Raw genomic sequence first — 26,348 nt, 5'->3', positions numbered from 1 at the left:
ATAGTAAATGTACTGCTATATAACCAAATTATTGTTTTACTGGCAGTCTTGGTTTAAAGTTTCTCCATCCATATTCCGATTGAATCTAAGATTCGATGGTCTCTTTTGATTTGATTGTTGCTTCTTGCTGTGCTATTTATTTAGGCCTATATTTTTGTAGAGCTGACAAGAAGAGCTGTCCTCTGTCCAAATATATACGTGAGTCTGTCGGTTTTGGCTTCCACGCATAGAGCGAGACACCGGCAGCTCTGTATAGTTCCCTTATCAGTGGATCTAGTCCAAACACAGAGCCTGCTGTGTTTGTGTTGTGAAGAGCGAGAGAACCAGAGATGGTGGAATTACCAGGATGTAAGGGCACACATTTTAAAGATCACTAGAGCTTTTTATTGGACGAGTTCTGTCTGCATACTGACTCCGGTACTATTTCCTCACTCATCCAGGTGTTACGTTACATAGGTATCTACACTTGCTTTGATCCTCATTGTCCTGTCAACATTACTGCCTGACGCTGGTTGTTCTTCTGACAATACTGGGTGTATCTCTTGATGACAAATATAGTCTGCAATAAGCAGCAAGATGTTCTCTGCATCTCAATGGGGTTTAAGATAAAAGAATAATTGAGTGCTGGTAAAATCCTTCCTCTCTCATCTGGCTAATCATTAATTTATTTCTCTCCCTGAGTATCATTTGTTGCAGCTACACAATCAGCAATGTGTGTGTGTCACTTCCCAGCCTCTCCTGTCTGGTTCAGCTGGGTGTGTATAGACCTATCTCACCAGCACCCCTGGGTACAGGCTTCAGGTGGTCTCTGCAGCTCCACTCTCTCAGGGTTGTGTTGCATGGAGGTGAGGTTAGAGTGATGTACTTGCTCTCATTTTGTTGTTGTCCTCTCTCCAGCCACGACTCCCTGGTTTGAGGCGTACAGGGAGAGCTTCCTCCAGTCAATGCCTGCCTCCGACCATGAGTTCCTCAACCACTACCTCGCCTGTATCCTTCTCTGCTTCAACATAATACAATAAACACTATGATCATGATAAATCAAATCTCAAAATTAAATCATTTCTAGGTAACAATTAAGTACCTTTATTTATTTTATTACAACAAATTATATATTACCAGTGTGATCATATACAGTGCATTCGGTATACATATACAAAGTATTCAGACCCATTCCCTTTTTACACATTTAGTTACGTTACAGCCTTATTCTAAAATGGATTAAATTAAAACAAATCCTCATCAATTTACACTATACCCCATACTGACGAAGTGAAAACACATTTTTAGAATTTTTTGCAAATGTATTAAATCTTATAAACAGTTACCTTATTTACATAAGTATTTAGACTATTTGCTATGAGACTGGAAATTGAGCTCCCGTGTATCCTGTTAACATTGATCATCCTTGATGTTTCTACAACTTTATTGGAGTCCACCTGTGGTAAATTCAATTGATTGGACATGATTTGGAAAGGCACACACCTGTCTATATTAGAGGTCGACCGATTGATTTTTCAATGCTGATACCGATTATTGGAGGACCAAAAAAAGCAGATACTGATTAATTGGCCCTTTTTAAACATTTATTTTTTAAACATTTGAAATAATGACAATTACAACAATACTGAATGAACACTTATTTTAACTTAATATAATACAACAAAATCAATTTAGCCTCAAATAAATAATGACACCTGTTCAATTTGGTTTAAATAATGCAAAAACAAAGTGTTGGAGAAGAAAGTAAAAGTGCAATATGTGCTATGTAAGAAAGCTAACATTTAAGTTCCTTGCTCAGAACATGAGAACATACGAAAGCTGGTGGTTCCTTTTTAACATGAGTCTTCAATATTCCCAGGTAAGAAGTTTTAGATTGTAGTTATTGTATTTGTATTTCATATACCTTTGACTATTGGATGTTCTTATAGGCACTTTAGTATTGCCAGTGTAACAGTATAGCTTCCGTCCCTCTCCTCTTCCCTACCTGGGCTCGAACCAGGAACACAGCAGTGTTACCCATGCAGAGCAAGGAGAATAACTACTCCAAGTGTCAGTGAGTGACGTTTGAAACTCTATTAGCGCGCACCCCGCTAACTAGCTAGTCATTTCACATCGGTTACACCAGCCTAATCTCGGGTTGATGGGCTTGAAGTCATAAAAAGCGCTGTGCTTGAAGCACAGAAAAGAGCTGCTGGCAAAACGCACAAAAGTGCTGTTTGAATGAATGCTTACGAGCCTGCTGGTGCCTTCCATCGCTCAGTCAGACTGCTCTATCAAATCGGACTTAATTATAACTTAATAACACACAGAAATACGAGCCTAAGTTAATTAATATGGTCGAATCCGGAAACTATTATTTCAAAAACAAAACGTTTTATTTCAGTGAAATACGGAACCGTTCTGTATTTTATCTAACGGGTGGCATCCATAAGTCTAAATATTCCTGTTATATTGTACAACCTTCAATGTTTTGTCATAATTACATAAAATTCTGGCAAATTAGGCGGCCCAAACTGTTGCATATAACCTTACTCTGCGTGCAATGAACGCAAGAGAAGTGACACAATTTCACCTGGTTAATATTGGCTGCTAACCTGGATTTCTTTAAGCTAAATATGCAGGTTTAAAAATATATACTTCTGTGTATTGATTTTAAGAAAGGGATTGATGTTTATGGTTAGGTACACATTGGAGCAAGGACGGTCCTTTTTTTGCGAATAAGCACCGCATCGATTATATGCAACGCAGGACACGCTAGATAAACTAGTAATATCATCAACCATGTGTAGTTAACTAGTGATTATGATTGTGTTTTATAAGAAGTTAATGCTAGCTAGCAACTTACCTTGGCTTACTGCATTCGTGTAACAGGCAGGCTCCTCGTGGAGTGCAATGAGAGGCAGGTGGTTAGGGCGTTGGACTAGTAAGGTTGCAAGATTGAATCCCCGAGCTGACAAGGTGAAAATCTGTTATGCACCTGAACAGGCAGTTAACCCACCGTTCCTAGGCCATCATTGAAAATAAGAATGTGTTCTTAACTGACTTGCCTAGTTAAATAAAGATGTAAAAGAAAATCGGCCAAATCGGTGTCCAAAAATACACATTTCCGATTGTTATGAAAACTTGAAATCGGCCCTAATTAATCGGCCATTCCAATTTAATCAGTCTAGTCTATATAATGTCCCACAGTTGACAGTGCATGTCAGAGCAAAAAATAAGCCATGAGGTCGAAGGAATTGTCCGTACTCTGTAGAGCTCCAAGACAGAATTGTGTCGAGTGACAGATCTGGGCAAGTGTCTGCAGCATTGAAGGTCCCCAAGAACATTATTATTAAATGGAAGAAGTTTGTAACCACCAAGAGTATTCTATTCCAGCTGGCTGCCTGGCCAAACTGAGCAATTGGGGGAGAAGGGCCTTGGTCAAGGAGGAGACTAAGAACTTGATGGTCACTCCGATAGAGTTCCTCTGTGGAGATGGGAGAAGGACAACCATCTCTGCAGCACTCCACCAATCAGACATTTTTGGTAGAGTGGCCAGATAGAAGCCACTCCTCAGTAAAAGGCACATGACAGCCCGCTTTGAGTTTTCCTAAAGGACTCAGACCATGAGAAACAAGATTCTCTGGTCTGGTGAAACCAAGATTGAACTCTTTGGCCTGAATGCCAAGGGTCATGTCTGGAGGAAACCTGGTGCCATCCCTACAGAGAAGCATGGTGGTAGCATCATGCTGTGGGGATGTTTTTCAGGGACTGGGAGACTGGTCAGGTTAGAGGGAAAGATGAACGGAGCAAAGTATGGAGATCCTTGATGAAAAACTGCTCCAGAGCACTCAGGACTTCAGACTTCCAACAGGACAACGACCCTAAGCACACAGCCAATACAATGCAGGAATGGCTTCTGGACAAGTCTCTGAATGTCCTTGAGTGGCCTAGCCAGTGTCTGGAATTGAACCTGATCTAACATCTTCGGAGAGACCTGAAAATAGCTGTGCACGATGATCCCCATCCACCCTGACAGCTCATGAGAGGATCTGTAGAGAGGAATGGTAGAAACCCCCCAAATACAGGTGTGCCAAGCTTGTAGCGTCATAAACAAGAAGACTCGAGGCTGTAATTGCTGCTAAAGGTGCATCAGCAAGGTACACTGAAAGGGTCTGAATGATTAATTATGTTATCTAATTGGCCTAGTTAAGTTTAGCAGAAAGTTTAGTCAATCTGTTTTTGCTTTGTCATTATGGGGTATTGTGTGTAGATTGAGGGGTGGATGACGATTTAATCAATTTTATAATCAGGTTGTAAAATAACAAAATGTGGGAAAAGTCAGGGGGTCAGTGATAATGCGTTGAGCCTACAGCCTACTGCACAAGTCTCAACTATTTTTAAAGGTCTCAATATCAAATCAAAAGACGGTCTTTTCAAACAGCTCTTACATTAAAAGGGCATTATCATTTTTCTGTTTGTCCCTCTGTCACTCTCCAGCTATTTCCCCTTCTCTAATTTCATCCTCTCTCCCCACACTCCCTACTCATTCTCCTCTCCTTTTGCTGCTCTCGCCGCTCTACCCCCCCCCCCTCTCTGGTTGTGGTTCCTTGACTGGTGATCCCGCAGGTCTGTTGGTGGTGTCGTCCAGTGAGGCTGTACCAGTGGAGCAGTTCCTCAAGCTGTCTCAGGAGCAGCACATGATCCAGCACAATGGAGAGTACACCAACCCCAAGTGGTTCATCCCCAACACACTCAAATACTACGTCCTCCTGCATGACATGAGCCAGGGGGACGAACAGAGGTGGGTAATAGACACACACACACTTGCATGCACACAGAGACACGGTCTCTCGCTTTCTCTCGACAGCCAAGTCTATTACCTCAGCTCTTCTCTGTGTGTGTGTGTGGCCCTCTGCATCATTAGACCAAAGCAGTAAAGAGGAGGGTGTTGATTTTGTTCCCCACCGGCAGTTATGGAATCCTTTTATTTTTACCAGCACACAACCTTGAATTAAAACCTCACTATTAGCCTAACCTTGATGCATGAACGAACCAATGGATGATTCATGTGGATTGAGAATGTATTTTTATAATAAAATAATGGCGGGATGTGAATCATTTGATTTGATTTTACTGGCTGTAAAAATATGGTCGGATGCTGTTTACTGGTTGGGCTAAGTAGTAGCCTTTTTAAAATGTTAAATTCTCTGAGTCTATGTATTTGTCTCTGTCCATTCGTACGTTTAAAAAAATGACCAAAGGGGGGGGGGGGGACTATAGATCTGTCTCTGTATGTATGTTAGTCACACATGATATCTCAGACACCACTGGCCTGACTTGGACAAGCTTTGGGGAATGTTGCGTCTGCCATGGACAGTATAGAACAAGAAGGCCCGCACACTGTTAAAGCTCCCAGTTCTCCACTTTATTGACAACGTTTCCATCCGAAACGGATCTTCGTCAGGTCAAACAAACTGAGTGCGCATATCCCAAAATATACACATGTAACCTCACATGACCATTTCGGCTATGACGCATGGTGGGTGCAACATTTTTTGTCTGTAATAATTGAATAACAATGAGATGTGTACATCTGGTAGTTTCAGAAAATAATATATATATATATATACACTGCTCAAAAAAATAAAGGGAACACTGAAACAACACAATGTAACTCCAAGTCAATCACACTTCTGTGAAATCGAACTGTCCACTTAGGAAGCAACACTGATTGACAATAAATTTCACATGCTGTTGTGCAAATGGAATAGACAACAGGTGGACATTATAGGCATTTAGCAAGACACCCCCAATAAAGGAGTGGTTCTGCAGGTGGGGACCAGAGACCACTTCTCAGTTCCTATTCTTCCTGGCTGATGTTTTGGTCACTTTTGAATGCTGGCGGCTACAACCCACACAAGTGGCTCAGGTAGTGCAGCTCATCCAGGATGGCACATCAATGCGAGATGTGGCAAGAAGGTTTGCTGTGTCTGTCAGCGTAGTGTCCAGAGCATGGAGGCGCTACCAGGAGACAGGCTAGTACAGCAGGAGACGTGGAGGAGGCCGTAGGAGGGCAACAACCCAGCAGCAAGACCGCTACCTCCGCCTTTGTGCAAGGAGGAGCAGGAGGAGCACTGCCAGAGCTCTGCAAAATGACCTCCAGCAGACCACAAATGTGCATGTCTGCTCAAACGGTCAGAAACAGACTCTATGAGGGTGGTATGAGGGCCCAATGTCCACAGGTGGGGGTTGTGCTTACAGCCCAACACTGTGCAGGACGTTTGGCATTTGCCAGAGAACACCAAGATTGGCAAATTCGCACCTGGCGCCCTGTGCTCTTCACAGATGAAAGCAGGTTCACACTGAGCACATGTGACAGTCTGGAGACGCCGTGGAGAACGCTCTGCTGCCTGCAACATCCTCCAGCATGACCGGTTTGGCGGTGGGTCAGTCATGGTGTGGGGTGGCATTTCTTTGGTGGGCTGCACAGCCCTCCATGTGCTCGCCAGAGGTAGCCTGACTGCCATTAGGTACCGAGATGAGATCCTCAGACCCTTTGTGAGACCATATGCTGGTGCGGTTGGCCCTGGGTTCCTCCTAATGCAAGATGATGCTAGACCTCATGTGGCTGGAGTGTGTCAGCAGTTCCTGCAAGAGGAAGGCATTGATGCTATGGACTGGCCCGCCAGTTCCCCAGACCTGAATCCAATTGAGCCCATCTGGGACATCATGTCTCGCTCCATCCACCAATGCCACGTTGCCCCACAGACTGTCCAGGAGTTGGCGGATGCTTTTGTCCAGGTCTGGGAGGAGATCCATCAGGAGACCATCGGCCACCTCATCAGGAGCATGCCCAGGCGTTGTAGGGAGGTCATACAGGCACGTGGAGGCCACACACACTACTGAGCCTCATTTTGACTTGTTTTAAGGACATATCAAAGTTGCATCCGCCTGTAGCATGGTTTTCCACTTTAATTTTGATTGTGACTTCAAATCCAGACCTCCATGGGTTGATAAATTTGATTTCCATTGATAATTTTTGTGGATTTTGTTGTCAGAAAAAGTATTTAATAAGAATATTTCATTCATTCAGATCTAGGATGTGTTATTTTAGTGTTCCCTTTATTTTGTTTGAGCAGTGTGTGTATGTATATATACTTGATTTCCCCTTTATTTTACCACTGCTTTAAACTGTTAATGTGTCATTCTTAGCCTGTCATTGTAATTGTATATATTATTTTGTTTTGTGCTCTCAGAGCTGACTCTGTGTATGAGGATATGAAGCAGAGGTATGGTTCTCAGGGTTGTTACCTTCTGAAGATCAACTCTCGTACAGCAGCAGCAGGAACAGATGAACAGATACCGGACCCATGGAGCCAGTACCTTAACAAGAGCAGTCTGCAAAGCCAGGTACGGTAGAGCCCAGACAAAGTTTTCCAAGTATCTAATTCAGTGATCACCAACCAGTCGACCCGTTCAACTTGTCGATCTTCAAGGCATTTCTTGTCGATTGCCAAAAATGTTTGTAAAACCAGAGGCGGCGCTCCTAGTGGCCGGAGACTTTAATGCAGGGAAAGTTAAATCAGGCCTACCAAATTTCCATCAACATGTTAAATGTGCAACCAGAGGGAAAAAAATTATTGATCACCTGTACTCCACACATAGAGACGCGGACGGTTTTGCTATCACAGACTGGAACAGGTTCCGGGATTCTTCTGATGGCATTGAGGAGTACACCACATCAGTCACTGGCTTTATCAATAAGTGCATTGAGGACGTCGTCCCCACAATGACTACGGACATACGCCAATCAGAAGCCATGCATTACAGACAACATTCGCACTGAGCTAAAGGGTAGAGCTGCCGCTTTCAAGGTGCTGGACTCTAACCCGGAAGCTTACAAGAAACCCTGCTATGCCCTGCGCCGAATCATCAAACAGGCAAAGCATCAATACAGGAGTAAGATTTAATCATACTACACCGGCTCTGACGCTCGTCTTATGTGGCAGGTCTTGCAAACTATTAGACTACAAAGGGAAGCACAGCTGCGAGCTTCCCAGTGACGCAAGCCTACCAGACGAGCTAAATCACTTCTATGCTCGCTTTGAGGCAAGCAACACTGAGGCATGCATGAGATCATCAGCTGTTCCAAGCGACTGTGTGATCACGCTCTCCATAGCCGCGTGTGTAAGACCTTTAAACAGGTAACATACACAAGGCTGCGGGGCCAGACAGATTACCAGGACGTGTGCTGACCAACTGGCAGGTGTCTTCACTGACATTTTCAACATGTCCCTGATTGAGTCTGTAATACCAACATGTTTCAAGCAGACCACCACAGTACCTGTGCCCAAAAACACAAAGGCAACCTGCCTAAATGACTACAGGTCCGTGGCACTCACGTCTGTAGCCATGAAGTGCTTTGAAAGGTTGGTAATGGCTCACATCAACACCATTATCCCAGAAAACCTAGACCCACTCCAATTTGCATACCGCCCAAACAGATCCAAAGATGATGCTGTCTCTATTGCACTCCACACAGCCCTTTCCCACCCGGACAAAAGGAACACCTATGTGAGAATGCTATTTATTGATTACAGCTCCGCGTTCAACACCATAGTGCCCTCAAAGCTCATCACTAAGCTAAGGATCCTGGGACTACACACCTCCCTCTGCAACTGGACTTCCTGACGGGCCGCCCCCAGTTGGTGAGAGTAGGTATCAACACATCTGCCACGCTGATCCTCAACACTGGAATTCCCCAGGGGTGCGTGCTCAGTCCCCTCCTGTACTCCCTGTTCACCCACGACTGCATGGCCAGGCACGACTCCAACACCATCATTAGGTTTGCTGACGACACAACAGTGGTAGGCCTGATCACCGACAACGACGAGACTGCCTATAGGGAGGAATTCAGACCTGGCCAACCCCAACGCCTCTTTTTACACCGCTGCCACGATCTGTGTATCATCTGTAGGTACAGACTACCTCAATAAGCCTGACTAACCTGTCTGTAGCCTCGCTACTTTTATAGCCTCGCTACTGTATATAGCCTGTCTTTTTACTGTTTTATTTCTTTACCTGCCTACAGTGGGGAGAACAAGTATTTGATACACTGACGATTTTGCAGGTTTTCCTACTTACTTACAAAGCATGTAGTCTGTAATTTTTGTGTGGACAGGTGTCTTTTGTACAGGTAACGAGTTCAAACAGGTGCAGTTAATACAGGTAATGAGTGGAGAACAGGAGGGCTTCTTAAAGAAAAACTAACAGGTCTGAGCTGTAATTCTTACGGGTTGGTAAGTGATCAAATACTTATGTCATGCAATAAAATGCAAATTAATTACTTAAAAATCACACAATGTGATTTTCTGGATTTTTGATTTAGATTCCGTCTATCACAATTGAAGTGTACCTATGATACAAATTACATACCTCGACATGCTTTGTAAGTAGGAAACACTGCTGATTTTGCAGGTTATCAAATACTTGTTCTCCCCACTGTATAGTTCACCTAATACCTTTTTTTGCACTATTGGTTAGAGCCTGTAAATAAGCATTTCACTGTAAGGTCTACTACACCTGTTGTATTGAGCGCACGTGACAAACTGATTTAATTTGAAAACCCCAAAGATAAAGCCTTCTGTTCATATTTATTTATTTATTATTCTCTGGTTGTTGGTGGAAGGTGCAGCCAATTTCGCTGCCCTGCACCGTGTAGTCAAACTGTATCGGGTAGGTGAACTGTACCTGTCTGAAGGTACAAACTCTGCCTTTTTGGTGGACTTGGAGAGGAAATCCAGTCCACTATGCCTCTGCTGGCCAATCAGATTGCTCAGATAACTGAGTCTGCAGTAATGTAGCAGGCATAAAAGAAAGCTACGGCAAAATTGATAGCGTGAGATTTCAAAACGTTTACAACCATGACTAGAGAGAGACTGTTAACGAATACAGCAGAGCTGCTGTTTTTGAGTGAGTTCATGTTTAATTTCTTACTCTGCACGGTCAATACTTTTATAAGCCATAAAATGCATGTTCTTCCTATTTCCACTCAGTGCTACAACAAGCAGTGCAGCAGTAATGAACGAGTAGGAAAGTGTAGCTTTCGTTATTAATATCAAGGAATATTTAACTTTCTCTGTTAATTGACGTAACAACATGAATTTGTGGATGAGGCAGAAGTAATGCTGTGCGACTCGTTTCACCATAAGCTGGAAGACGGTGTACCTTTGGTCAGTGGAGGAAAAGGAGAGCAAGCGGAGGGATGTTGAGAGACGGTCCCTCAGTCTGTTGCTCTCTCCCTCCGCTGAGGCTGACTATCAGATGCAGGCACCATAGCCTAGTAAAATAAAAATGTAATTATTTAAATGTATCCTTACTCAGATGTGCCTCACAAGTAATAGAACAATGGATCTATTACCGGTGTGATCATATAGCCTACCTCAAATTTTGAAATGTAATTTTAACAAAATGTCCCAAACAACAATGCATTGGCAGGTAAATTCAAGCAAAGCCCGTATGCGGTGATGTATTGGGCCTATAGCTTAGTGCACAAACCTCATTGCTACAGTACTGTTTTATTTGTATTATATATATATATTTTATTTTTATTTTTTATTTGACCCCTTCTCCCCAATTTCATGGTATCCAATTGTTTTTAGTAGCTACTATCTTGGCTCATCGCTACAACTCCCGTACGAGCTTGGGAGAGACGAAGGTTGAAAGTCATGCGTCCTCCGATACACAACCCAACCAAGCCGCACTGCTTCTTAACACAGTGCCATCCAACCCGGAAGCCAGCCACACCAATGTGTCGGAGGAAACACTGTGCACCTTGCAACCTTGGTTAGCGCGCACTGCGCCATGCCCGCCACAGGAGTCACTGGTGCGCAATGAGACAAGGATTTCCCTACCGGCCTAACCCAGACGACGCTAGGTTGGTGACCACTGATCTAATTGTCAGTTGCTAATGTACGGTAGCAGATAACTGACCATACCATTGTCGGGTTCATTAGGACACTTGGAAAAGGAGTGTAGCTTATTATACAAGTTCAGTTAGTACCTTCCCATTTTACTCAGTTTCTGAGAACTTTCTTCTTGAGCCGACCAATAAATTGGTTGACTGATTTATCGGCTATCAGCCATTCACAGAAATATTTGTGTCGGTCTATATTACGCTGATATTATATACATATGGAATGAACAAATACGTTTGCGGTTATTTTTGGAATTTTTTCTTATTCCATTTTCAGTTGAAATATATAGCCAGTATATTTTATATGGAATAACTGTAATTTACTTCATGGTTTCAGTAATAAAATAGTTTTGTAGTGAACTCCTAGTGTATGCTTGTCGTAACAAGCTCTCATTGTGAGTTTGCCATGAATAGCTCTTTACATGACCTTGTTGTAAAGCACTGTAGTGAATCTACTCACTACAAATGCTGATTCTAACATATAGTGGTGATATCATGAACTGCATCTTATTGGGTTTCACTGCATTCTTATTGAACAGTTTAGTTTAAGGTTTACTTTGTAACAAAGTTCAATTCATTCAGCCCTCGTGTACTAGGATACTTGTGGTGCTTCAGTACAAACACTTACGCATTTTTATCCAGTGCCATAGATATACAAATCTTTAGGTTTACCTAAGAAGGTAAACTGACCAAGTGTTTTATATTTATAGAGGTTATACAGTGCATTCAGAAAATTATTCTTAAATAATGTTCATTTTAATATTTAGTTACTAAATTATAATTTATCTGTTAATCATTTGGACCACAATTTGTGATAAAGGCCTATTTTTTAATTACACCAAAAATAAAGACATACAGTACCAGTCAAAAGTGTGGACTCCGACTCATTGCAGGGTTTTTCTTAATCTTTCTACATTGTAGAATAATATTGAAGACATCAAAACTATGAAATAACACACATGGAATCATGTAGTAACCAAAAAAGTGTAAAAAAAAAAAGTGCCACCCTTTGCCTTGATGACAGCTTTGCACACTCTTGACATTCTCTACCAGCTTCACAAGGAATGCTTTTACAACAGTCTTGAAGGAGTTCCCACATCTGCTGATCACTTTTTGGCTGCTTTTCCTTCACTCTGCGGTCCAACTCATCCCAAACCATCGATATTGGGTTGATGTCCAGTGATTGTGGAAGCCAGGTCATCTGATGCAGCGCTCCATCACTCTCCTTTGTCAAATAGCCCTTACACAGCCTGGAGGGGTGTGTTATGTAATTTTTCCTGTTGAAAAACAAATGATAGGATGGTGTAACGCTGGTGTGGTAGCAATGCTGGTTAAGTGTTCCTTGAATTATAAATAAATCACTGACAATATTACCAGCAATTCACCATTACACCACCTCCTTGCTTCACAGAAGGAACCACACATGAGATCATCCATTCAGCTACTCTGTATCTCACAATGCACTGCGGTTGGAACTAAACATTTCTAATTTGAACTCATCATACCAAAGGACAGATTTCCACCGGTCTAATGTCCATTGCTCGTGTTTCTTGTCCCAAACAAGTTTCTTCTTCTTATTGGTGTCCTTTAGTAGTGGTGTCTTTGCAGCATTTTGACCATGAAGGCCTGATTCATGCATTCTCCTGAACAGTTGATGTTGAGATGTGTCTGTTACTTGAACTCTCTGAAGCATTTATTTGGGCTGCATTTTCTTTGGCTGGTGACTCTGAACTTATCCTCTCCAGAGGTTACTCTGTCTTTCTTTACTGTGGCGGTCCTCGTGAGAGCCATTTTCACCATAGCGCTTGATTTTTTTTGCGACCGCTCTTTAAGAGACTTTCAAAGTTCTTGAAGGTCAATCAATCTGGAAAATGTGGCATATTTGAGCTGTTTTTGCCGTAATATGGACTTGGTCTTTTACCAAATAGTTTTATCTTCTGTTTCCCACGGAAATAAATTCCACAAATGAACTTTTAACAAGGCACACCTGTTAATTGAATTGCATTCAGGTGACTACCTAATGAAGTTGGTTGAGAGAATGCCAAGAGTGTACAAAGCTGTCAAGGCAAAGGGTGGCTACTTTGAAGAATCTCGAATATAAAATATGTTTTGATTTAATTTTTTTGGGGGGGCTACTACATGATTCCATTTGTTATTTCATAGTTTTGATGTCTTCACTATTATTCTACAATGTAGAAAATAGTAAAAATAAAGATTAACCCTGGAATGAGAAGGTGTCAACTTTTGACTGGTACTGTATTTTGGCAGAAATATCGTTAATCGTTGACTATTGCCTCCCTAACATCGGTATCAGTATTGGATCTAAAAATCCCATATCGGTCAGGTTCTACTATCTTCAGTTTCATGCCTATTGATCATGACACATATATTATCATGTTTGCTCCTGGCTGTTCTAGGATCAGTCTGAGGAGCCAGCCCCAACCCCTGTAGTGGTGAACACGGCTGTAGAGAACAACATAGGAGGAGCACCCGAGATGGACGGAGCACCAGAGATGGACGGACATGACTCAGCAGAGAATGGTGAGCTTAGCCACTTAGAAATACTCAAGAGCTGAAGATTTCATATCATTAGTCACTCCTGGGGCGGCAGTTAGCCTTGTGGCTAGAGCGTCGGACAAATAACCGAAAGCTTGCAAGATCGAATCTCTGAGCTGACAAGGTAAAAATGTTGTTCTGCCCCTTAACAAGGCAGTTAACCCACTGTTTCTAGGCCGTCTTTGTAAATAAGAATTTGTTCTTGACTGACTTGCCTAGTTAGGGTTACTTCGTTGGCGGCTGTTGGAGTAAACAAAGGGAAGTGCGGGAAGGCAGGAAAAAGAAGCTATGAATACCAGGATAAAACGTGATGGGCTCTGTTCCAAGCAGAATATTGTGCGGATAGACAAACATTTCATGTCTGCCCATGCCCTTAAGTTTGGGACTATCGAATGGGAGAAATCTAGCCAGGATTCTACCACAAGACATCAGGGCAGCTCAGTGAACCACGTTTGGAACCAATGGAGCAAGTCTGCGTCGGGGAGACTTCAACAAACAGCGAGAGGGATGAATTTGCTGAGTCATCCAGCATTGAGGGTGAGGGAATGCAATTTTGACTGAATATGAGCACTTTTGTATCTGGGTAAAAACCCTTAATTGAAACGAATTGATAACACTGTCAGTAGTGTTTCCCGAGTAAGGGGATTCCTCCGAGGTATGTCAGAGGGCAAGGCCGATGAAGGACTGTGTTCCCTGGATAACCCTAACCCTAACAAACGTGTTTCTGGGTGGTGTAGCCAAGTTGAAGACTGTGGTATAGTCCCATCCACATTAAAAATGTCCCGTGCCGATGTTCAACGTTTCCTGAAATATCTTATTGAGTTTAAGCCGAGAAGTCTGCGGGTTAAAAGAGTGAAATTAGATTGGTGTTACTCTACTTGGTAATGATGGATCGTGATTCCCGGCAGACCCAGGCAAAGTACAGAGCAAAATTTAGCAGGCGCTGCAGAGATGAGGTGCTCAGTGCTGTAGAGTTATATATATCACACACACGCAGTGGGGAGAACAAGTATTTGATACACTGCCGATTTTGCAGGTTTTCCTACTTACAAAGCATGTAGCGGTCTGTAATTTTTTATCATAGGTAACTTCAACTGTGAGAGATGAATCTAAAATGAAAATCACATTGTATGATTAAGTAATTAATTTGCATTTTATTGCATGACATAAGTATTTGATACATCAGAAAAGCAGAACTTAATATTTGGTACAGAAACCTTTGTTTGCAATTACGGAGATCATACGTTTCCTGTAGTTCTTGACCAGTTTTGCACACAATGCAGCGGGGATTTTGTCCCACTCCTCCATACAGACCTTCTCCAGATTCTTCAGATTTCGGGGCTGTCGCTGGGTAATACGGACGTTCAGCTCCCTCCAAATATTTTCTATTGGGTTCAGGTCTGGAGACTGGCTAGGCTACTCCAGGACTTTGAGATGCTTCTTACGGAGCCACTCTTTAGTTGCCCTGGCTGTGTATTTCGGGTCGTTGTCATGCTGGAAGACCCAGCCACGACCCATCTTCAATGCTCTTACTGAGGGAAGGAGGTTGTTGGCTAAGATCTCGTGATACATGGCCCCATCCATCCTCCCCTCAATACGGTGCAGTCGTCCTGTCCCCTTTGCAGAAAAGCATCCCCAAAGAAAGATGTTTCTACTTCCGTGCTTGCGTGCGCTGCAGGATTTTAATCCATGACGGCGTAGTGTGTTAATGGTTTTCTTTGAGACTGTGGTCCCAGCTCTCTTCAGGCCATTGACCAGGTCCTGCTGTGTAGTTCTGGGCTGATCCCTCACCTTACTCATGATCATTGATGCCCCACAAGGTGTGATCTTGCATGGAGCCCCAGACCGAGGGTGATTGACCGTCATCTTGAACTTCTTCCATTTTCTAATAATTGCGCCAACAGTTGTTGCCTTCTCACCAGCCTGCTTGCTTATTGTCCTGTAGCCCGTCCCAGCCTTGTGCAGGTCTACAATTTTATTCCTGATGTCCTTACACAGCTCTCTGGTCTTGGCCATTGTGGAGAGGTTGGAGTCTGTTTGATTGAGTGTGTGGATAGGTGTCTTTTATACAGGTAACGAGTTCAAACAGGTGCAGTTAATACAGGTAATGAGTGGAGAACAGGAGGGCTTCTTAAAGAAAAGCTAACAGGTCTGTGAGAGCTGGAATTCTTACTGGTTGGTAGGTGATCAAATACTTATGTCATGCAATAAAATGCATTGCTTAAAAATCATACAATGTGATTTTCTGGATTGTTGTTTTAGATTCTGTCTCTCACAGTTGAAGTGTACCTATGATACAAATTACATACCTCTACATGCTTTGTAAGTAGGAAACACTGCCGATTTTGCAGGTTATCAAATACTTGTTCTCCCCACTGTGTGTGTAAATATATATATATATACACACACACACACAACTCTGAGTGTGTGTGTATATACTCTGCTCAAAAAAAGAAAGGGAACACTAAAATAACACATCCTAGATCTGAATGAAATATTCTTATTAAATACTTTTTTCTTTACATAGTTGAATGTGCTGACAACAAAATCATACACAAATTATCAATGGAAATCAAATTTATCAACCCATGGAGGTCTGGATTTGGAGTCACACTCAAAATTAAAGTGGAAAACTACACTACAGGCTGATCCAACTTTGATGTAATGTCCTTAAAAACAAGTCAAAATGAGGCTCAGTAGTGTGTGTGACCTCTCTACAATGCCTGGGCATGCGCCTGATGAGGTGGCGGCTGGTCTCCTGAGGGATCTCCTCCCAGACCTGGACAAAAGCATCCGCCAACTCCTTGACAGTCTGTGGGGCAACGTGGCATTGGTGGATGGAGCGAGACATGATGTGCTCAATTGGATTCAGGTCTGGGGAACGAGCGGGCCAGTCCATAGCATCAATGCCTTCCTCTTGCAGGAACTGCTGACACACTCTAGCCACATGAGGTCTAGAATTGTCTTGCATTAGGAGGAACCCAGGGCCAACCGCACCAGCATATGGTCTCACAAGGTGTCATCTCGGTACCTAATGGCAGTCAGGCTACCTCTGGCGAGCACATGGAGGGCTATGCCACCCCACACCATGACTGACCCACCGCCAAACCGGTCATGCTGGAGGATGTTGCAGGCAGCAGAACATTCTCCACGGCATCCCCAGACTCTGTCACGTCTGTCACATGCTCAGTGTGAACCTGCTTTCATCTGTGAAAAGCACAGGGTGCCAGTGGCGAATTTGCCGATCTTGGTGTTCTCTGGCAAATGCCAAATGTCCTGCACGGTGATAGGCTGTAAGCACAACCCCCACCTGTGGATGTCGGGCCCTCATACCACCCTCATGGAGTCTGTTTCTGACCGTTTGAGCAGACACATGCACATTTGTGGTCTGCTGGAGGTCATTCTACAGGGCTCTGGCAGTGCTCCTCCTGCTCCTCCTTGTACAAAGTCGGAGGTAGTGGTCCTGCTGCTGGGTTGTTGCCCTCCTACGGCCTCCTCCACATCTCCTGATGTACTGGCCTGTGTCCTGGTAGCGCCTCCATGCTCTGGACATTACCCTGACAGACACAGTAAACCTTCTTGCCACAGCTCGCATGGATGTGCCATCCTGGATGAGCTGCACTACCTGAGCCACTTGTGTGGGTTGTAGACTCCGTCTCATGCTACCACTAGAGTGAAAGCACCGCCAGTATTCAAAAGTGACCAAAACATCAGCCAGGAAGCATAGAAACTGAGAAGTGGTCTGTGGTCACCACCTGCAGAACCACTCCTTTATTGGGCGTGTCTTGCTAATTGCTTTTAATTTCCACCTGTTGTCTATTCCATTTGAATAACAGCATGAAAAATGTATTGTCAATCAGTGTTGCTTCGTAAGTGGACAGTTTGATCACACAGAAGTGTGATTGACTTGAAGTTACATTGTTTAAGTGTTCCCTTTATTTTTTTGAGCTGTGTGTGTGTGTGTGTGTGTGTGTGTGTGTGTGTGTGTGTGTGTGTGTGTGTGTGTGTGTGTGTGTGTGTGTGTGTGTGTGTGTGTACACACACACATACACACACACACACTTCTTCCCCACCTCCATGTGTCTCAGCGCCAGGCCCCCTTAATGAAAGCTTGATGAAGGATCAAGAAAGACACTGCTGTAGTTGAATTATTTAAACCAGATGGAGAAAATATATGCTCATTACTAATCCATCTGAAGCATGCCTGAGTTGACAATGTATTGTTTATTCAGATGTAGTTTCCATGAAGTCTGGACACACACCCTCATTTGAAGTGTGCCTAGGTTCTTGACAATACTTTCTTTATCCAGACGGAAAATCCCAAGGTGTGGACACACACCTTTACATTGTTGACACTGTGTGTTGTTGACAATGTTTTGTTTATCAGACGGAGTCTTTGTAAACAGTCTGGACAACACCCACCCTCTCCAGCTGGAGACTGCCATTGACATGCCCGGTAGCCTGGACTCCCTCAGGGCCGTCGCCGTGGAAACCAAGACTACGACAGTCTACACAGGAGTGGCGGCGGGCACCAGCCATGGGGCATGTCTTACGCTGAACGACCACAACCGCCTAAGACTATTCATCCAGGAATTTACCTTCAGGGGACTACTACCTCACATAGAGAAGAACATCAGACAGCTCAATGACCAGGTCGACACACACACACACACACACACACACACACACACACACACACACACACACACACACACACACACACACACACACACACACACACACACACACACACACACACACACACACAAGATGACCACGAGACCTCTCAGCTACCACAGTTTACCACTGTGTTTTCTTGTATTGTCATATTTTTGGTAACTGTCGACTGACTAACTATTGCCATATCTAAGCGTATGTACTTCCTGTCAGTTGGTGTATTGATTAATCGGTCAGGGTGTATTGACACAAAAATAGCAGTGAAATCCTGGAAGGACTGATTTAATGATAGATGGACACAATCTATTATATGGCCTTAGGCATTCTAATGATCTAATCTCATTCCCTCTCTCTCCCTCCTTCCCCTCCGCCTGTAGCTGGTCTCCAGGAAAGGCTTGAGTCGCTCTCTGTTCTCAGTCACTAAGAAGCTGTTTGGAGGAGGGAAAGTTCCAGAGAAGAGTATCGCTGAGCTGAAGAACACTTCCGGCCTTCTGTAAGTTCATCACCCTCCTTCTCCTCTTCTGTCCCCTTCCTCCTCTCCCTCTGAGATACCTACTCATTTACATTACATTTACATTTAAGTCATTTAGCAGACGCTCTTATCCTCGTCCACATACAACACCTGTTCTGCCGTTCACTTTTGGTTAAAGGTCCTCAACGCACACACATCCCTGGGTCTCTCCTCTTTTCAGTTCGCTGCAGCTTGCGACTGGAACGAACTGCAAAAAAACACTCAAACTGGACCGTTTTATCTCCATCTCTTCATTCAAAGACTCAATCATGGACACTTACTGACAGTTGTGGCTGCTTCGCGTGATGTATTGTTGTCTCTATCTTCCTGCCTTTGTGCTGTTGTCTGTGTCCAATAATGTTTGTACCATCTTCCGTGCTGGTACCATGTTGTCATGTGTTGCTGCCTTGCTATGTTGTCTTAGGTCTCTCTTGTTGTGGTGTCTCTTGTCGTGATGTGTGTTGACATATTTTTATTTTTTATTATCCCATCTCCCAGCCTTTTGGTAGGCCATAATTGTAAATAAGAATTTGTTCTTAACTGACTTGCCTAGTTAAATAAAGGTTAAAATAATAATAAGTGTAATCTGCATCATAGATGGGCAGGGCTACTGGTGGCAAGCGGGTCTTGTTTTTTTTTTTAGGAACTCAATCGGTGTCTCAATTTACTGTTGAGAGGTAGAATACACAGTGTGCAACTTGGAAATTTGGTTGTGCATCAGCAGTTTCTCTAATGTCAAGGGGGCCCAAAAGGCTAGTGCCGGCCAGCGCTGTATGGATGTGGGTTTGCAGACCCGCGAGTCATAGTGGCCCTTCGTGATGAGTTTAGATTTGTTTGTTTCCCCCACAATTGTTTTTTTGCCTGTCTCTGATCTACTTCACCAGTAGCAAGAAGGTTATCCAGTAAGCTGTGGTCTTGGTACTTACTATCACATTTCTCACTGACCAGTGCTTTAAAAGATGGCAAGGTTCTCTCATTAACAGATTACACCTCGGATTCCACAATCAATCAAATGTATTTATAAAGCCCTTTTTACATCAGCCAATGTCACAAAGTGCTATACATACACACCCTAAAACCCCAAACAGCAAGCAATGCAGATGTAGAAGTACGGTGGCTAGGAAAAGTTCACTAGAAAGGCAGAAACCTTTAGGGGAACCAGGCTCTGAGGGGTAGCCAGTCTTTTGGCTGTACCGGTTGGAGATTATAACAGAACATGGCTAAGATGTTCAAATGTACAAAGATGACCAGCAGGGTCAAATAATTATAATCACAGTGGTTGAAGAGGGTGCATCACAGGAGTAAATGTCAGGCTTTTCATAGCCGAGCATTCAGAGTTAGAGACAGCAGGTGCGGTAGAGAGAGTCGAAAATAGCATGTCCGGGACAAGGTAGCACTTCTGGTAAACACTGTCTGGTACATACGGTATGACCACAACCACCAGGTAAGTTGACTGAACACATTCTCATTTCCAGCAATGGAGTGGGGAATAGTTACAGGGGAGAGGGGATGAATGAGCCAATTGTAAGCTGGGGATGATTGGGTGGCCATGATGGTATTATGGGCCAGATTTTGGAAATTAGCCAGGATACCAGGGTTAACACCCCGACAATAAGCCGTTTAATGTCCCATCTGAAAGAAGGCACCTGACACAGAGCAATGTCCCCAATCACTGCCCTGGGGCATTGGATTTTGTTTTTGACCAGAGGAAAAGGGTGCCTCCTCCTACCCTCCAACACCACTTCCAGCAGCATCTGGTCTCTCATCCAGGACCAACCCTGCTTAGCTTCAGAAGCAAGCCAGCAGGGTGGTATGCTGCTGGCTGTATGTCTGGTACATACGGTATGAACACAATCACACATTTACTGAGTTAAACTGTCCATGTGTCCAATCAGAGGTGCAGAATATGAGGATAGAGAGAGAAGTCAAAGATTAGCTTTAGGCTTTCACCCAAGATAGTGTATATGTACAGTGAATTCGGAAAGTATTCAGACCCCTTGACTTTTTCCACATTTTATTAAGTTTGACTTCTAAAATTGATTAAATTGTTTTTTTCCCCTCATCAATCTACACATAATACCCCATAATGACAAAGCCAAAACACTGAAATATCACTTTACATGCAGTACCAGTCAAGTTTGGACATCTACTCATTCCAGGGTTTCTTTATTTTTGACCAATTTTTACATTGTAGAATAATAGTGAAGACATCAAAAACTATGAAATAACATACATGCAGTAACCAGAAAATGTTACCAAATCAAAACATGTTTTATATTTGAGATTCTTCAAAGTAGCCACCCTCTGCCTTGATAACAACTTTGCACGCTCTTGGCATTCTCTCAACCAGCTTCATGAGGTAGTCACCTGGAATGCATCTCAATTAACAGATGTGCCTTGTTACAAGTTAATTTGTGGAATTTATTTTCTTAATCCGTTTGAGCCAATCAGTTATGTTGTGACAAGGTAGGGGTGGCATACAGAAGATAGCTCTATTTGGTAAAAGACCAAGTCCATATTTTTGCAAGAACAGCTGAAATAAGCAAAGAGAAATGACAGTCCATGACTTTAATACATGAAGGTAATTTCAAGGAGTTTCTTCAAGTGCTAAGATGAAACTGGCTCTCATGAGGACCGCCACAGGAAAGGAAGACCCAGAGTTAACTCTGCTGCAGAGGATAAGTTCATTAGAGTTACCAGTCTCAGCAATTACCAATTATCTGCACGTCATATTGCACCTCATAGAGTTCAAGTAACAGACATATCTCAACATCAACTGTTCAGAGGGAACTGCGTGAATCAGGCCTTCATGGTTGAATTGCTGCAAAGAAACCACTACTAAAGGACACCAATAAGAAAGGAAGGGGAAGAGACTTGTTTGGGCCAAGAAACACGAGCAATCGACATTAGACCAGAGGAAATCTGTCCTTTTGGTCTGATGAGTCCAAATTTTAGATTTTTGGTTCCAACCGCCGTGTCTTTGTGAGACACAGTGTAGGTTAATGGATGATCTCTGCGTGTGTGGTTCCCACTGTGAAGCATGGAGGAGGATGTGATGGTGTGGGGGTGCTTTGCAGGTAACACTGTCTGTGATTTATTTAGAATTCAAGGCACACTGAACCAGCATGGATATCACATTATTCTGCAGTGATCTGCCATCCCATCTGGTTTGCGCTTAGTGGGACAATCATTTTGTTTCTCAACAGGACATTGACCCAAAACACACCTCCAGGCTGTGTAAGGGCTATTTCTCCAAGAAGGAGATTGATGGAGTGCTGCATCAGATGTCCTGGCCTCTACAATCACCCAACCTCAACCCAATTGACATGGTTTGGGATGAGTTGGACCGCGAATGAAGGAAAAGCAGCCAACAAGCATATGTGGAAACTCCTTCAAGACTGTTGGAAAAGTTTTCCAGGTGAATACCTCATGAAGCTGGTTGAGAGAATGCAAAGCTGTCAAGGCAAAGAATGGTTACTTGTAGAATCTTGAAGAATCTCAAATTGAAAATATATTCTGATTTTTATAACTTTTTTTACTACAGGATTCAAGGAACCGACCAAGGAATGGACCCAGCGACTTCAGACGCTCGTTACACTGCCGTCGAGATCCAAGGAGCCATGCTCGGCAGACACGAGCAGGAATTGTCTGCTGCTCGCCATGCCGTGGAGAACCTGGCCGCTCAGGTTTCCGACCTCTCTGGACAGTTCCAGAGTCTACGTCTCGTGCCACCTGTTACTTCCTGGCCTGCCGAGCCTCCAGAACCTAGGGTTAATAACCCACCTTGCTACTCCGGGCAGCCCACTGAGTGCCGCTCCTTTCTCACGCAGTGTGAGATTGTGTTCTCTCTCCAACCCAACACATACTCTAGAGAGAGAGCTCGGGTTGCTTACGTCATTTCACTCCTTACTGGCCGGGCTCGAGAATGGGGCACAGCTATCTGGGAGGCAAGGGCTGATTGCTCTAACAAGTTCCAGAACTTTAAAGAGGAGATGATTCGGGTTTTTGACCGTTCAGTTTTTGGTAGGGAGGCTTCTAGGGCCCTGGCTTCCTTATGCCAAGGTGAACGGTCCATAACGGATTATTCTATTGAGTTTCGCACTCTTGCTGCCTCTAGTGAGTGGAACGAGCCGGCGCTGCTCGCTCGTTTTCTGGAGGGACTCCACGCAGTGGTTAAGGATGAGATTCTCTCCCGGGAGGTTCCTTCAGATGTGGACTCTTTGATTGCTCTCGCCATCCGCATAGAACGACGGGTAGATCTTCGTCACCGGGCTCGTGGAAGAGAGCTCGCATCAACGGTGTTTCCCTGCTCCGCATCGCAACCATCTCCCTCCTCTGGCTCAGAGTCTGAGCCCATGCAGCTGGGAGGGATTCGCATCTCGACTAAGGAGAGGGAACGGAGGATCACCAACCGCCTGTGCCTCTATTGCGGAGTTGCTGGACATTTTGTTAATTCATGTCCAGTAAAAGCCAGAGCTCATCTGTAAGCGGAGGGCTACAGGTGAGCGCAACTACTCAAGTCTCTCCATCAAGATCCTGTACTACTTTGTCGGTCCATCTACGCTGGACCGGTTCGGGTGCTACATGTAGTGCCTTGATAGACTCTGGGGCTGAGGGTTGTTTCATGGACGAAGCATGGGTTCGGAAACATGACATTCCTTTCAGAGAGTTAGAGAAGCCTACGCCCATGTTCGCCTTAGATGGTAGTCATCTTCCCAGTATCAGATTTGAGACACTACCTTTAACCCTCACAGTATCTGGTAACCACAGTGAGACTATTTCTTTTTTGATTTTTCGTTCACCGTTTACACCTGTTGTTTTGGGTCATCCCTGGCTAGTATGTCATAATCCTTCTATTAATTGGTCTAGTAATTCTATCCTATCCTGGAACGTTTCTTGTCATGTGAAGTGTTTAATGTCTGCCATCCCTCCCGTTTCTTCTGTCCCTACTTCTCAGGAGGAACCTGGCGATTTGACAGGAGTGCCGGAGGAATATCATGATCTGCGCACGGTCTTCAGTCGGTCCCGAGCCAACTCCCTTCCTCCTCACCGGTCGTATGATTGTAGTATTGATCTCCTTCCGGGGACCACTCCTCCTCGGGGTAGACTATACTCTCTGTCGGCTCCCGAACGTAAGGCTCTCGAGGATTATTTGTCTGTGTCTCTTGGCGCCGGTACCATAGTGCCTTCTTCCTCTCCGGCCGGGGCGGGGTTCTTTTTGTTAAGAAGAAGGACGGTACTCTGCGCCCCTGCGTGGATTATCGAGGGCTGAATGACATAACGGTTAAGAATCGTTATCCGCTTCCCCTTATGTCATCAGCCTTCGAGATTCTGCAGGGAGCCAGGTGCTTTACTAAGTTGGACCTTCGTAACGCTTACCATCTCGTGCGCATCAGAGAGGGGGACGAGTGGAAAACGGCGTTTAACACTCCGTTAGGGCATTTTGAGTACCGGGTTCTGCCGTTTGGTCTCGCCAATGCGCCAGCTGTTTTTCAGGCATTAGTTAATGATGTTCTGAGAGACATGCTGAACATCTTTGTTTTTGTCTATCTTGACGATATCCTGATTTTTCTCCGTCACTCGAGATTCATGTTCAGCACGTTCGACGTGTTCTACAGCGCCTTTTAGAGAATTGTCTCTACGTAAAGTCTGAGAAGTGCTCTTTTCATGTCTCCTCCGTTACTTTTCTCGGTTCCGTTATTTCCGCTGAAGGCATTCAGATGGATTCCGCTAAGGTCCAAGCTGTCAGTGATTGGCCCGTTCCAAGGTCACGTGTCGAGTTGCAGCGCTTTTTAGGTTTCGCTAATTTCTATCGGCGTTTCATTCGTAATTTCGGTCAAGTTGCTGCCCCTCTCACAGCTCTTACTTCTGTCAAGACGTGTTTTAAGTGGTCCGGTTCCGCCCAGGGAGCTTTTGATCTTCTAAAAGAACGTTTTACGTCCGCTCCTATCCTCGTTACTCCTGACGTCACTAGACAATTCATTGTCGAGGTTGGCGCTTCAGAGGTAGGCGTGGGAGCCATTCTATCCCAGCGCTTCCAGTCTGACGATAAGGTTCATCCTTGCGCTTATTTTTCTCATCGCCTGTCGCCATCTGAGCGCAACTATGATGTGGGTAACCGTGAACTGCTCGCCATCCGCTTAGCCCTAGGCGAATGGCGACAGTGGTTGGAGGGCGACCGTTCCTTTTGTCGTTTGGACAGACCATAAGAACCTTGAGTACATCCGTTCTGCCAAACGACTTAATGCCCGTCAAGCTCGTTGGGCGTTGTTTTTCGCTCGTTTCGAGTTTGTGATTTCTTACCGTCCGGGTAGCAAGAACACCAAGCCTGATGCCTTATCCCGTCTGTTTAGTTCTTCTGTGGCTTCTACTGATCCCGAGGGGATTCTTCCTTATGGGCGTGTTGTCGGGTTAACAGTCTGGGGAATTGAAAGACAGGTTAAGCAAGCACTCACGCACACTGCGTCGCCGCGCGCTTGTCCTAGTAACCTCCTTTTCGTTCCTGTTTCCACTCGTCTGGCTGTTCTTCAGTGGGCTCACTCTGCCAAGTTAGCTGGTCATCCCGGTGTTCGAGGCACTCTTGCGTCTATTCGCCAGCGCTTTTGGTGGCCGACTCAGGAGCGTGACACGCGCCGTTTCGTGGCTGCTTGTTCGGACTGCGCGCAGACTAAGTCGGGTAACTCTCCTCCTGCCGGTCGTCTCAGACCGCTCCCCATTCCTTCTCGACCATGGTCTCACATCGCCCTAGACTTCATTACCGGTCTGCCTTTGTCTGCGGGGAAGACTGTGATTCTTACGGTTGTCGATAGGTTCTCTAAGGCGGCACATTTCATTCCCCTCGCTAAACTTCCTTCCGCTAAGGAGACGGCACAAATCATTATCGAGAATGTATTCAGAATTCATGGCCTCCCGTTAGACGCCGTTTCAGACAGAGGCCCGCAATTCACGTCACAGTTTTGGAGGGAGTTCTGTCGTTTGATTGGTGCGTCCGTCAGTCTCTCTTCCGGGTTTCATCCCCAGTCTAACGGTCAAGCAGAGAGGGCCAATCAGACGATTGGTCGCATACTACGCAGCCTTTCTTTCAGAAACCCTGCGTCTTGGGCAGAACAGCTCCCCTGGGCAGAATACGCTCACAATTCGCTTCCTTCGTCTGCTACCGGGTTATCTCCGTTTCAGAGTAGTCTGGGTTACCAGCCTCCTCTGTTCTCATCCCAACTTGCCGAGTCCAGCGTTCCCTCCGCTCAAGCGTTTGTCCAACGTTGTGAGCGCACCTGGAGGAGGGTGAGGTCTGCACTTTGCCGTTACAGGGCACAGACTGTGAGAGCCGCCAATAAACGCAGGATTAAGAGTCCAAGGTATTGTTGCGGCCAGAGAGTGTGGCTTTCCACTCGCAACCTTCCTCTTACGACAGCTTCTCGTAAGTTGACTCCGCGGTTCATTGGTCCGTTCCGTGTCTCCCAGGTCGTCAATCCTGTCGCTGTGCGACTGCTTCTTCCGCGACATCTTCGTCGCGTCCATCCTGTCTTCCATGTCTCCTGTGTCAAGCCCTTTCTTCGCACCCCCGTTCGTCTTCCCTCCCCCCTCCCGTCCTTGTCGAGGCGCACCTATTTACAAGGTACATAAGATCATGGACATGCGTTCTCGGGG

The 26,348-nt window shown here is 44.6% G+C and overlaps 1 protein-coding gene across 6 annotated transcripts in view; it reads left to right on the top strand.

The window, feature by feature from the left end:
* LOC123996712 (trafficking protein particle complex subunit 8-like) overlaps positions 1–26,348 on the top strand; it is an 85,211-nt gene that overhangs the window by 8,160 nt on the left and 50,703 nt on the right. For 4 of the 6 annotated variants that reach the window (XM_046300333.1, XM_046300334.1, XM_046300335.1 and 1 more), the window contains 6 exons: positions 898–987; positions 4,609–4,783; positions 7,239–7,392; positions 13,375–13,498; positions 17,901–18,166; positions 18,568–18,683. In XM_046300333.1, coding sequence (XP_046156289.1) covers positions 898–987; positions 4,609–4,783; positions 7,239–7,392; positions 13,375–13,498; positions 17,901–18,166; positions 18,568–18,683 — 925 coding nt within the window. The remainder of the gene's footprint in view (positions 1–897; positions 988–4,608; positions 4,784–7,238; positions 7,393–13,374; positions 13,499–17,900; positions 18,167–18,567; positions 18,684–26,348) is intronic. The other 2 variants (XM_046300337.1, XM_046300338.1) reach the window with 1 other exon arrangement.

Source organism: Oncorhynchus gorbuscha, linkage group LG15 (assembly GCF_021184085.1).
Source record: "Oncorhynchus gorbuscha isolate QuinsamMale2020 ecotype Even-year linkage group LG15, OgorEven_v1.0, whole genome shotgun sequence".
Lineage (NCBI taxonomy): Eukaryota > Metazoa > Chordata > Actinopteri > Salmoniformes > Salmonidae > Oncorhynchus > Oncorhynchus gorbuscha.
The sequence above is the reverse complement of the archived record's forward strand: the minus strand, read 5'-3'. Positions and strand labels throughout refer to the sequence as shown.